Source organism: Tinamus guttatus, unplaced genomic scaffold (assembly GCF_059628265.1).
Source record: "Tinamus guttatus ecotype Peru unplaced genomic scaffold, ASM5962826v1 Tinamus_guttatus_pri_ptg000434l, whole genome shotgun sequence".
Taxonomy (NCBI): domain Eukaryota; kingdom Metazoa; phylum Chordata; class Aves; order Tinamiformes; family Tinamidae; genus Tinamus; species Tinamus guttatus.
This window is the reverse complement of record NW_028288968.1, coordinates 1,894,232-1,908,280: the sequence shown is the minus strand read 5'-3', so window position 1 is coordinate 1,908,280 and position 14,049 is coordinate 1,894,232. Positions and strand designations below refer to the sequence as shown.

Sequence of the window (14,049 nt, the reverse complement as noted above, 5' to 3'; positions counted from 1 at the left end):
TTGGTAACTGGGATCCCCAGAGTAACATTAGAACTTGCTCAGGTAATTGTAAATTCAGGTGAGCAGGGCAGGGTTCGGATGCAAGGGAGGACTTGTTTATGTAAAAGGGGAATCCACACGATAAGCATTCAGGAGTCATCCAAAGAACAAAAGGATAAAACACACTCTGATATCACAGGAATCAGCCCCAAAAGGAAGAGGGAAGCCAGGCAGTCGGAATAGCTACAAAAAGACATTGTCCAATTTGTATTATGGGAGGAAATGTGCATGACAGGAACCATCAGGTAGATGCTGCTGCTGTGCAAAAGGCCCAGGTGTAGCTTGTGAGCTCCACAGCTCTCGGTGCTGGTGGCCAAGCAGCTAACAGGGCACAGGAGATCTGTTTGCCACGTAACTCGTGTAAGGAGAGGGCTGGTACCCACGTTTGATGTCCTGAAAACCGCTGGTCTGGCACATTGTCCCTCCCAGAGCGGCGCGAGATGGGCAAGGAGGAGTGTGTTCCCTCCTCGCCCGTCCGTTCGAACCCCACATCCAATTTTGCAGCACTGGAAGTCACCGCTCCGCTGCTACTCGATCCCTACGACACACAGACACCTCTGCAGAAAAGGGCTGCTCTTATTCTGCCAGCCTCCTGCAGCACTTGGTCAGCGTTTCGTTCCTTGGGTGCCAGCTGTGGTTAGCACATGCTCAAGGCTAGTTCTGCCTGCCAAAAATCCGGGCTAATTTATTTAAAATTTCAACTGAATAAGGAAAAAAAAAACATTTAAAAGGGAAAGATTGAATTTGGGAATTATATTCCTTGGAGAGTTAGTAATGGATCTCTCTCTCTTTCTCTGCCTCCCTCAGGCCTCAGCATTCATAACTTCCCCATGTCAATGTTATTATGAACAGACTAATTCAATAATGAGATCATTCCCCATATGAGAACCCAAGTAAATGAGGCACTCAGTCATACCCTCCTTTCCCTTGTCTGAAGCAGTCAAGCTTCTCTCATAATTTAGTCCCCAAGAGCAATGGCCAAACAGTGACACCAGCAATGTCCAGTGTTTGTACTGGTTCAAATTGAGGCATCCTGCAAACCTGTGTCATTTGACCTATATGCCTTAAAATGCAACGTCCAGGCTCTTCCTTTGGCTCAGGTACCCATTACTGAACCTGTTACTGCCTCAGAGATCTAGGCAATACACTGCAAATGAAGTAGCAAGATGAGTGAAGAACTTGCAAGCTGACACGTCTTGTTTTTATTTTGATATCACTATTATTTTTAAGAGCAAGAGCAGTGGAAGTTGAAGGGATACATCTGGATCTTAGGTTGACGCACACTGTTTCGGTAAGCTTAAGCCTTCAAAAAATTACCAGCTTGTAGCCAAAGAAGAACTTATCAGGCCCAAGATCCACCTAGTCTCAATTCCATCCACTCCTACACCTAGAGCTTCTCCTTTCCTGCGTCTAAGTCTTCAGAGAACTGCACCAACAGGTAGATATTTTGGTGGGATCTCCATGCTGAGCTGATGCTAAGCTCAGACCCTGCTCAGACCCTTCAGAAGAAGGTCTCTCAGCTAAACCTCTCCTGTACAACAAGGGGGAAAGGGACCCCTATGATGGACACTTCAAAAGGGACCCCTATGATGGACACTTCAGTTGTTTTAATTTCATTTTATCCATCCATCCAGCTGAATGCACAACGGATGGTTTAACCTCTGAAAGGAGCCATGGCTGCACATGTGGACATCCAAACAGTGACTGATACGATGACATTCACAGCTCACCTTGCAAAGTCCAGGTCGGCTTCTCGGGACATTGTGATGTTCGTCAGGTTCTGCTGCAGGATGAAGATGTTCCTACACATCTTCTTGATGCCGGATTCACTGATGCGCTTGAAGTAGTGGGCACCGTTGATAAGAATGCAGGAAATAAGGTGCCCCAAGCCTGCGAGAAGGGTTAAAAACAAATAGAAAGGTCACAGGAGGAAGACATTTAGTGACAATAATTCATTATAAGAAGAGTGAATGGGATTGTTAAGCAGTGCATGCAGTCTGGAATAGGAAATATAGGGCCTATCTGTGAAAGATTTCAACATTTCTAGAGGTCTTTCCTCAAAGTTTTCTTTATTAGTAAAAATATAACCATGAATACTCCTAATTGCATTAACACGGTCACTGATTTCTCAGAAATGTATGGAGCACTAGATTTATAATGGAGCTTCAAATGATGACTCTTTTGGTCCCCCTCTCTCCATCAGGGTGATGGATCACTGCTCTTACAAAATTGCAGCATTTCAACCAATAATCAAGGAAAAAGGTGATATTTTTTTCTGGTAAATGCTCAGCGCATGATAGCAGAAAAAGTAACCTGTGGGGGAAAATACGGGCTGCCTTTCAATGCATTTCATGTACAACTTATCTCTGACCAGTTCGGATCATGGAAGCACCTCTGTGTTTCAATCTTCTGGCCTAGTGGTCCCTATGTCTCTGTGAAGAGCCGTTTTGCTTAAGTTGAGCAGACACCATAGACCAAATTGGTAGGAGAGGGGTCTTCGATGTGCTGGTGATCACTCAGGTCAGGAAGGATCAGCTCTGTCCACCTCCAAGTGATTGTCCCTTGGTAGTGCATTTTCCACTCATGCTTTTGGCAAGGTTTCCAGTATTTTTGTTCAACACAAGCACTTTGTGGACTAAACACTGTACCATCAGATGGCTATATGGATACGTGGGGAAGGTTTACAGATACTGAAGACCTTCTCTTGAACCAGTAAGCAGTGCACAGTGAGGTTAAGCAAGCCAGGAAAGTCTTGATCCCTGCTGGCATAATATACAGGAGCATCTCCAGTCCCCACCCTCTCCTGCCTTTGAAAAACCAAGGCATAAAATGATATCCTGCCACACAGGCAACAAAAGTGTGCGTCAGCGCCACAAATAAATACAGGGGAGATGAACCAAAACGTGATTTATATTCTCAAAGGTAATCAGAACAGATGAGACATCAGAACAGCTAATGTTCTCTAAATTTAATTTTAGAAATGGAATGGCTACACTTTGGATAGAAACTGTGCTGTAATAGAGCTGTGCTCATAATAAATGCACACGCTCTATGGCTTCCCATGGAGAACTTGTGCTGCGTGTTTATCAACTTATCGCTTTCACTAAGTTGACTTCATCACGAACCCATGTCTCCTATTCAGCCACACACACTCAGAAATGGGTGGAGGCAACAGGGTTTTGCATTTCCATGGAACTCACTTATCAAGCTGTGTCTTACCCACACAGATTTTTCAGTTTTGGGCCAAGGCTGGAGTCATTGAACCTGAACCAAACTCTTGGTAGTAGCAAACACTGTAGAGCACCTCCTTCATCTCCGCCCCATCCTCCTCTGTGACAACAGCAGCCACAGATGATGAGTGCCTGACCTTCAAAGATGTACTGGAACTTGTGCTGCTGCAGGCTGGCGCTCATGGCTTCCTCGATAGCGCTGATGTCCTTGTTGAGCCGGACCACGAGGGGGTCGTAATCCATGCTCTCCACGTTGGCAATGATGGCGTAGTTCCCTTGCTTAGCCAGCGGGATGAGATAGTGGAAGCAATGAACCCTATGAGACAGAAGAGAGAAATGTTGTAATACAGCAAACCCAAAGCAGGTGACAAATGACAAAGTGACAGCAGGTGACACACAAAATATGGTTCTAGATGGGAAAACTCCCACAGCAGAATGCTTTTTGTGTCATGAACAAAAATGCCAGCAACCACTTGACAATTCCACATGTTCAAATCCACTAAAGCCTGCAGAGGTCCCAGAGGAGGCCATGAAAATCCATCAACCACAAAGCATGGGTCTCAAGAGGCATCACTGAATGATTTGGAGGGAGCAGAATATGTCTGAATTGCTCTCTTTGCCTTTGGTTTCTCAGCTGAGACTGGTAAGGAGGAGGAGATCTGCAGAGGCCATTCCTCTGCAAGGAAAATTTGCACTACAGCCTTGATGTCAACCTCAAAACCTCCTTCTCCCAACCCACCAAACAGCTCCAAGATCCTTGCAGGATGTCTGAACTTTCCTACGTTCTTCTGCTTGCTTTGATGTGAAGGCTGTTTGTTTCATTACCATCATAAAAGCCATCAAGGTCTACACTTTTTAAATAATTAACCCAGAGCTTCATGTGCTAGCCAGAATCTGACGAGCAGCATTTCCTTCACACCTCAGAAGAGGCTGAGGCTGCTCCTGAAGTCAGGTTTGTCTTTTATTTCTCCCTCCAGATGTGAGAGTGTTTCTGTTGACCTTGACTTGACTTTGCCATTAGGTCTTCTGAACACACTGCTGTTTGCTCAACAGCAAAACTACACATATAGGATATTGTAGGGACACACAGTTGCTACTGAGCACAGCTCCAGTCAAAGCAAATCTTTCTTCTTCTTCTAATAATAAAAAAGTCAGAACAAGCAGAATGCACACTTTGTACCAAGTACTGCCTTCTTATTTCCTTTTAATGTTCCACCAAATGAAAAATAACCATGATTTTAAGGAATGGCAGGTAACTTCTGCCTTAAATGCATCCTCCTTGTGACATGTCACTGTCTTAGCTTTGGAGATAAAGACAAAGGACCCTCCATCATTAGATGTGACCTACACTTTTACTGGTAAGATGCCAAGTGCCTTTTACCAGGTTCTCCAACCTCACACAGGCTGGTTCAGCAAACACTTCAATATTGAGTGGAATCTCCTTCTGTGGACTGTAACAACAGGTATAACTGGCAAAAAGAGGGAGTCAGGGGACACGAAATAATAACTAACAGGCCAAGGCTGTGCCTATTCTCAGGGATTTAACACCCTTGCAAATATTTTCTTTTCCAGTTCCTGCTCAGTAGAAGGTCTGTAGGCAGTGAGCCCTCCCATCATTGGAAAAATCCTCTGCACTCAAATCCTCTACTAGTGCTCTGCAAAAAAAAACCCAAAACAAAACAAAAATAAAAACATAATTGGGGTATTGAGTCATTTCTCCAGAACCTATGAAGGAAAATGAGGTTTCCAACAGCAAAACTCCTTCAGATTTCTGTAGTACTTGGATTTCACTCATATCACGTCATGCCTGCCCCTGTATAATTCTATATAAAGCCTTTTTTTTTTATAGAAAAAATACTACAGCGGACAGAATCAGTAGTAAAGAGACCTCCATATTCAACAGAAGAAATGGTTAATGACCTGAAAGTGCCAAAAGTTTAACCTAAAGAAGTGGATCTAAACCAAGGCGCCGGCTCTGTTTGCCTTCAGCCAGGGTGTCAGTGAGGACCCAGCTCACGCTCAGATACCAGCTCCAGGATGGTGCCAAGCCTGGCCTGGCAATGCCATGAACGAGCCAATAATTCTGCAGTTTCGGATGTGCTTTGCTGTTTGCTTTTGCTTTCTTAGGCTGCAGGTGCCAAAAGGGCAGTGATTTTCCCACTGCTCCTCCAGGTGGTTGCAAGCAGTGGGACTAACGGGGCCTGGTAAATCTGGGGGGATTTTCCTGGCCATTACCATTCCTTTCTCCTGCTCCTTTTCTGACTGGGGCTGGGAGAAGCGGGAGACTAGAGGAGCTAGGAAATGCTCAGCTCCAAAGTGACAGCCAAAACGCTTCCCAAATCCCATTTGCATTTACTTCTGCTTGCAATTCAAGGGTCAAGCATGATGGGAAGCCCATGCAGGAACCTGTCCAGGCTGCTGCTGACACCACAAGTGCAGGTCAGCTCCGGCATCACCTAGTAATACATCCCAGCTGGAAAGCTGCTCCATTTCCACACCTTAACAATCTCTTTCTCCAATCCTTCAAGCCTCAGCTCATGTGTGATGCCGATGATAAAGTGGTGGGCAGATGATGGATGGCGGGTTGAAGGGCTGCTGACAATAACTAATGTGTATTTTTTTCACAGCTACATATTGACTTCACCAGAGCTCTGCCAAAGTGATACAGCTCAGGACATGTCACAGCAGAGCAAACTGATGGTCCATCAGGTCTCACTGCCTGCCCCTGACATTTGCTTATGTTTGATGCTTCAGAGAAAGCGAAGCAATGAAAATACACCTGGCCAGTATGATGCAGGAGAGGAAAAAAAGAGTCCTTCGAGCCCCACAGTGGACAGCTGGCAGCCTGAAGAAAGAGATTTGCTGCCTTTGATATTTGCATGTGTAGTCAGAGACATCATAAAATTATCCAGCCCTTTAAAAAACCCAGCTGGTGTTCACCCCCTTCCCCAGTTTCTGTTACTATTTGAAAAAGTAGTACGAAAAGCTCCTATTTGCAATCCAAAGCACAATGGGTGATAAATGCGCAGGCACCTGGTAGACTATAAAAACATCATTGTGCAATTTTCTAAGAACAAAGCACCAGAAAACTCATTTTTCCTCGTCTCTGCCACACAAGGAGACAAAGGAAGAGCAACAGCTCTTCTGTGCTGCCGTCCCCCGTGTCAGGACCGAGAGATCTGCACATCCTGAGCTTGAAGAGCAGTCACCACCTGTACAGCCAGGTCACTTCCACCTCACTGAGAGCCAAATATCTTCTGGGAGAGGGAAATCTAGTTACTCTGGTCCTTATGTAGATGCCTCTTTTCACTGGTGGCCACCGAGAGAACTAGTGGTAATGGCCACAAACTGAAGCACCAAAAGTTCCACAGGAACTTAAGGAAAAATTTCTTAATGGTGAGGGTGCCAGAGCACTGGAACAGGCTGTCCAGAGAGGTTGTGGAGTCTCCTTCTCTGGAGATCTTCAAACCCGCTTGGACGCAGTCCTGTGCCACGTGCTCTAGGTGACCCTGCGTGTGCAGGGGTTGGACTGGGTGATCTCTAGAGGTCCCTTCCAACCTTGAGCATTCTATGATCCTATGATTCTATGAATTATTAGTGATGTTTAAGACAGATATCGAGCACCAAGTCGAGAGCAGAGACCTCACAACAGCTGAAGAGCAGCAGGTGCTGGACTCAGCCTCCCCATGAACTCCCAGTCTAGGCTTTGTGCCTTCCCCTCATTTTTGGTTGTCCAAGGGTGATGAGATCTGGCATTCCCGGAATGACCCTCGCCCTCCTGCATTTAGCTGCTACTGGAGGCAAATATATCTGCCCCAGGTGCTGTAAAGGTGCCTCCGGACACAACTTCAGTCCATGGACTCCAAAACTCACCCACAGTCCCTGCACTCAGGGCTTTTACCTGACTTCCAAATGCAGAACCAGCAGGCAGCGGTCAGCCATCTCCTGAAAGGACTTGGCCAGCTCACTAAGGCTTTGCATGATCTGCTCGTACGCTGGAAGGTGCTCCACGCTGGCATGGCCATCCTGGCCAGGAGACAGGGCTAGCAAGAGAAAACAGGATACATTTGTGACATATTTAACCAGCACAGCTCTGCTTCAGCAGCTACAGCATCTTGTCTGCTTCCATCCTAAACACACACGTTCTCTCCCAGCTTTGGCTGAGCAGTAACGTCTATAATCCGGGAGTATATGAAGCAACAAACCGCAATTCATTAAATCCCAAAGTGAATCTGAGGGGTTTAATCAACCACCAGAACACATTTGCTTGGAAAGACATCGCTATGTGATGGGTGTTTCTGTAGCTGCAGATTCCAGGGACATTTATCTTGCTTTGCTTAGATCAAGAGAAATGCTGCTTAGGGGCCACAGCATGGTACTCGGAGGAAACATGTTCCTTTTCGGTCACCACAGACTTGCTCACATGATCTCAAGGGAATCATCTCATCTCTTTGCCTGCCCTCATTCTCGTTAAAAAAACACAGCTTTTAGGCTCTGAAGTGGTTGAAGAATGGGTAAAAGATACAAGTTGATCGTGGGCTCATCTCCAAAGCTGTACCTGAACCAAGGTGCTGTTGTGCACAGAGAACAGCTGAGATTGCAAAAAAGAAACACCCTTTTATTCAGTGATCGGAACATCTGCAGATGCATTTTCATCAATATGGATCACCATCCCACTATGAGCCAGGAAACAACCAGTACTTCTATTTTACAGGATAAATTCAGAGAAAAAGGCCACATCACAAGCTGGGTGCTAAACGCTGTTGCATGGAACAAGCCCCACGTCCTTCTCCCTCCTTCAACCCCTGCCTCCATTCTCACACCCATGAACATCTTGGTGGTGGTACCATGTGATTCATCCCATCTTCAAGACCTGTGCATTGCTGTCCTACACACACCATCCTAAATTAGGATCTAGGCAGGACTAACTTATTCAGATATACCTAAGGAGGGCTCATGTCTGTGTCCATCCCATTGAGATGCTTGAAAAAAAAATCCATTCTTGAGAATCTCAAACCTTGGTGGGCTCTGATGAAGCTGAGATGTGGGCTGAGGGTGCTACAGCACCCACAGTTTTTCTTAGCCTTACTTAAACCAAAGCTGGTTACAGCCCCATCTTGAGTCTTCCTGATCCCAGATTGAGAAGTCCTTAAAATACTGGCATAAATCACCATGAATCTCCACTGGCTCTTTTGGAACAGAGCCAATGAAGATATAACCCTACAGCTTTTACCTATATGACCTGAATCTGAAACCACCACCCCTGCAACACAAATCACTGCCACCTAAAGAAAGATTTTCAATAATAAGAGAAACCTGCTGTTATCATATATTCTGTCCTAATTAGAGGAAGCTTATCCCAAATATCTGAGTTCAAGCCCTCGTTGAAGCATCACTTTAGAAACGACTTCCTGCACAGGATGATTAGCAATGTTTGAAATCAGGCAGCCCTACTTGGGCATCTTCCTCTTGAATTAAGCAGTATGACTGCAAGGGAGCTCCTGGATCATCAAGTCCAGCCCTTGCCAGCATCGTGTCTTCAATAGGAACTTGTCTGTTCTGAGAATCGTTCCGATTTCCACCCTCTTCCCTCGGTGGCTCCTTCAAAACCTCGCCTCTCTAACAGTGAAGATAAAGATTAAATCCTAATTTCCAGTCTAAATTCATTCATATTAGTATCTGGCTCTTTATGTGCCAGAATTTTTCTTTAAGTAGTGCCCTATCCCTGATATTTAATTTCTGATGGAGCAATCAGAAACTTCCCAAGAGGTGCAGAAGGCAGCTAGCTCTCACTGATGCCTCTAATACAGGTTTTCCACCCTATGAACACTTCCACACGCCACTTCCAGTTTCCATTTAATTCCCCTTCAACACAGCTAACCAGAGCTGCAATTGAGAACAAGGTATGACTGGTGCTACAAGGCTTCCCCACCTCTTCTGCTCTGCTTTATCTGCTATTTTTTCATGGTTTCGTCACATTTTGAGCTCATCGTTGTTCCGTGATCAACCTGAGTAATGGAGATATGCTATCTGCTGGCAGTAATAAATGGCTCTTATTCTCTTTTCTTCCACTCCTGTTAGCTACACAGCAGACAAACACTTAGCCAGACACCAGCTCAACTCCGGGCACAATGGACTTATCCATCAGCGAGGAGCTGCTGACGATAAAACTTCCATTTGGACGCAGACTGATTAAATAAATGTTGCTTGCTGCTGTTTGTGTAGCCAAAGCCCTGCTTTGAAAAAGGAACCTTGCTGATCTTTGGATTCGCCCACAAAATTAAGTGCACCTTCAAATCTCGCCGGAAAAGAAAAGAAGAAATGATGGACTAAAAAGTCCCACTCGATTCTGTGCAAAACAAATGGAAATAGAGGTAAACACATAAGACAGCATGGGACAATTACAGGCAGGCAGCAAAGCAAACGGAAAAGATTGCACAAAGCCAAGTACCTAATTGTGCATCTAATTTTACCGTGAATTACAAGAGAGAAAAATGTGCGCAGATGAAATTGTCCTCCAATCACAGAGAAATTTATGAAGTTTTTTGATTTTTTCTTTTTTTTGCTTTTAACAAAGAGACTGTAATGGATAAAGAAATTCAGAGCCTGGCAAGTGCTGCCGAACATAATTAACTGTCCTGATGTGGAAAAAAGAGAAAGAAATGGGGAAAATGGTGGTAATAATCTGCTCAGGGTGACTGGAAATAACGAGGATTCTCCCCGGCCCGAAACAGGGAGATGCTGCTCCAAGGCTCTCCCTAACAACTGAGGTGCTGAGGTCTCCTCCACAAAGGAAAAGGAATTATCGGCTGGGGAGATGGCCTTATTTGCACAGCCTCTATCCCGAGATAACCGTGTGAAGAGGGAAGGTGCTCGGGGAGGGAAGTGGATGTTTGTCCAGCTGCCACCGCTGAGCTCTGAGGCTCCCAATTGTCACTTGTGTCACCGGAGGGTGGCAGAACTTCTGCATGATGCAGCAGCTGCCCCAGGGGTGCTTATTTGGTCACGGTGAACAGCATGAAGCCCCCCTTACTGATGGAAAAAAACCTCTTTTTGGTCAACTAATAATAAAATTCCTGTACTTCTACTGACCCAGCTCCTGGAGCGGGTTCACTGCAGCTTGCTCCAGCACTGCCTCCTTGGAAGCATTGGAGATGGATGGACCATCCACCGAAACACAAGATTTGTCTCGTTTCGGTTGCAAGGGAGAGACGCGTGTGCATTTTTCTGCTCTCCAAAATCCATTTACAACAATTTGAGTGAAGCTGCAATTATATTTGTCAGTGGGGATAAGAGGAGAGAGACAGTGATGATCTGCTGCTTGCTGAACTCCCGAGCACACGAGTCCTTCTGGGGGCCCACAGACCTTATGGGCAGGAGGAGGACTCGAGCTGGTAGGTGCTGGCTTGGGGAACGTCCTCTGGTTTCTCCCGTGCCAGATGGGGACACCCAAGTGTACATTTGGTTTTCAAGATCAGAAAGGCCTTTCAGAGGCCACGCTCTTCCTTACACCTCCAATTCCATGAGGAAAGGGTAAAAATCCTAACAGATGAGCAGGAAAAGGATAGAGAACCTTCAAGTGAGACGTCCTGAAACTATCTGAGCCCTGCCACAGCCCTCACATCATACTGCCTGGTGATTTCTCCAGCAAAAGCCACCAACCTTTGCCCTTTTTCCTCCTTTTCCTTTTTCCTCCTTTGCCGACCTGGAAAGGACCGCTCCGCTGCTGTGCCATGCAGTGAGAAAATCCTGTTTCCTTAGGATTCGCTCGGAATGGTTTTACCTCCATCATCCTTGATGATAGGAACCCAGAGAAGGAATGGCAGCAGCATGACACAGCCAGAGCCTAAACTATTGAGGAGCCTTGGGAAAAAAAATATGGAAAGGGCCTTTGGGCAGACAATGATCTATGTGCTGCAACGCATGGACATTTAACAACCCAGAAGACACTCCATGTTCTTTGCCCACAGGGCAGTGGAGGCATCTCCAGCTGAACAGGAGAAGGAGGAATGGAGCAGGTTAGCAGGACAGGCCGCCATCCAGCACTTCTTCCCCTTCTCATCCTTTTAACAACCTTGGCCCATGTCTGCCAAGTCAAACACGAGTCATCTGGGCCAAAATACCCCGCGGCTGGGTACGCAGTGGCCAACAACTTGTTCCATAGGTCCCTACCGTCTTGCAGCCTAAATATATTAATTTTATTTGCTTTCCCTGGGCTTCCCGGGCTGCTGCATAATAACTGTGGTTTAGCTTGAGGGGGTTCTTTTCGTTTTTTTTCCAGCTTGCTGTGAGCACAGCCAAGACATCTCACTCGAAAGAGAAGGAGCGTTTCATTCCAGCAAACCTGTGAAAAATAAGCCTAACACACCAGTTGTCACCAATGATTTCTGTCGTTTTGCAATCCTGTGTGATGCTGGTGCCTCTTGACAGCGCGTGCCTTGTAAATCGATGGATGTAAATGCCTCAACCCCAGGAATATCAAACCAAACCTGCAGCGTTGGCCATAAACGAGTCTCCGTAAGAAACTGAGGCCTTCAGCAGCCTGCCCGGCTGCATCCTGCTCGAAAACAGCAGCAGCCTCCACGTTTCAGTGATTTAACAGGGCTAGAAGAGAGATCCATCAAAGGTTACAGGCTCTGCCTGGACTGCAGCGCAATCTGAACCTACAAAATAAACTTGCAAAATGCTTTTTTCCACCAGATGACACATTCTTGCTTTACAGGGGGATGGGGGATAGACCCACAGCAAAATATTACAGCCCTGCAGGGAGAAAAGTTGTATTTGGGAAAGAGAGATGCAGTGTGCGAGCCCCGTGCTGCCCCACGGGTGACGTGAGGGGCCACATCACATGTTCTTGAGCTTCAGTTTCTTCTTGCCTTCTTTTCCAGAAGATGCAACCCAGAAACAACTGCAGATATGTGCATGCAAAAGGGAATTGCTGGGGGGTAGGTGCTTGCAATGCTCTGACTCGGGGCTACCTCTTGTCTCTGAGCGGGTCCCTTATGGGGACCGCCGATGTGTCACATTCTCTCTCCATGCTTCGGTTTCCAGCGTGCAGAACTTGGATAACCTGTTTTTATCCATTGCTGTAAGCTCCTTAGGTCTCCAGGTGACAATCAGCAAGGTTTCTGAGGGATGCTAAATGCTGGGAATGGGGCTTGTTTGTCTGCTGAGACCCCCCCGACCGAGAGGAAACATGAGAAATTCCAGGCCCCTCCGTGCAGGGCGATGGAGATGTCAGGATGAAGCCACGGAAACCTGGATACGCGCTACATGCCGAAGATTAAAAAGCCTCAATAGCCAAAGAGAAGCAGACAAAGCAAATCAACTCAAACGATTTGCTCTCGGTGGGAATAACTACCAGCACCCTGCTCTCGAGCCGCTTTTCTTTCCGTGCTTACACATCTTTCCTCCCACTTTGATCCCTCCCGGCTCTTGGGATGCAGGCTCCATCTAATTTGGAGCGTACGCTCGCCGCGGAGCAGGGGCCTTCTCTTTTCATCCCCTTGCAAAGCGCTCGGCACACCCGTGGTGCTACAGAAATAATGAACAACAACAACTATCTGCAACCTCGTACGGCCACTTGGGCTGCTTTCTGGCTGCACGAGCCCTGTTTGAAGCTCTAAGGCACAGATCACTCACTGTCTACCTCTAAATTGGTCTGTTTGGGGGATCTCAGAGCTGCAACTCTATAGAAAAGGGAGGGAACGAGCCATAAAATCTGGCATTGGATTTTGATCCTCCCAAAGTTCATGAAATCCCTTTCAGAGTTATAGGAACTGAGCAACCAAAGCTAGATTTTGGTTACAGGAATCTTCCCCTCCCTTGTTAGAAGCGTGGATTGAACCTTTGGGGCTCTTAGCAGTGGCAGACTGCTTTAAATATTCATGCAGATACTGCAGTTTTGCTCCTTCTGACCTAAATTGTTCTCTTTATGGATTTTAAATATGGAGAAAAGTAAGAGCAATGACGTCCCTCAAGATTTCCAGGGAAAGGAAGTGCCACCGACTTGCCCAATGACTTTCATCTAGCACTTTAATTTCCATCATGGTATCAGTTGTCCTCTTCAAGAAAACCACAACGCAGGTCTGCAGCCCACGTGGCTTCCTTTCCAGGCCTCTGGGGGAGGTTATCTCATGTTATTAATCATCTTACGGATGCTCATCCTTGCATACGTTAATACCTGCCCGCAGCTTTGCTGAAATGACAACCCTGGAGGGCAACAGGGCCAAGACTCTTGAGTCAAGCAGCGCCTGCACCCACCTACAGCTTCCAACCAGCAGATGACAAGAGCGGGAGGAACCCCAGTCCTTAACCCGGATGCATCGTGATGGATCTAGTCTTGGGTTCAGAGGCAGAGCTATATGGAGGAAGGATCTTTCAATGCTCCCTTTGGTTCATATTTAAGGAGCAAGAAAAGGACAACCAGAAGGTGCCCAAGGTCAGCGCCGAGGTCCAGCTCGCCCAACTCCGTGTCTCCAAGAGCTGCGTAGAGACGAATGCTGGGGGACATACGAAGAGGCAATGAGAGTTGGTGCAGGACTAAGCCGTGTGTCCCACAGCTGGAGCCCAGCCCCATCCTTGAGCGAAGCCGGTGGCCTTTATCCCTGCAACGCTCTGCGATACGGAGAACATCCAACGCGCGGGGGCTGCGTACACACCGCCCGTATCGACCGCTACGCACACGGCAACGCACGGCGGGTCTCACTGAAACAAAGCAAATACCAAGGAGCCAGGACAAATTTTAACAGCTCCGGCCCCTTCAAACAGAACACGGAGG

At 46.7% G+C, this 14,049-nt stretch overlaps 1 protein-coding gene across 1 annotated transcript in view; it reads right to left on the bottom strand.

Moving 5' to 3' along the window:
- EXOC4 (exocyst complex component 4) overlaps window positions 1-14,049 on the bottom strand; it is a 301,672-nt gene that overhangs the window by 23,476 nt on the left and 264,147 nt on the right. Inside the window, exons 15-17 of the mRNA XM_088531798.1 lie at window positions 7,171-7,312; window positions 3,407-3,585; window positions 1,770-1,929 (exon numbers count right to left, since the gene is read on the bottom strand). Coding sequence (XP_088387924.1) covers window positions 1,770-1,929; window positions 3,407-3,585; window positions 7,171-7,312 — 481 coding nt within the window. The remainder of the gene's footprint in view (window positions 1-1,769; window positions 1,930-3,406; window positions 3,586-7,170; window positions 7,313-14,049) is intronic.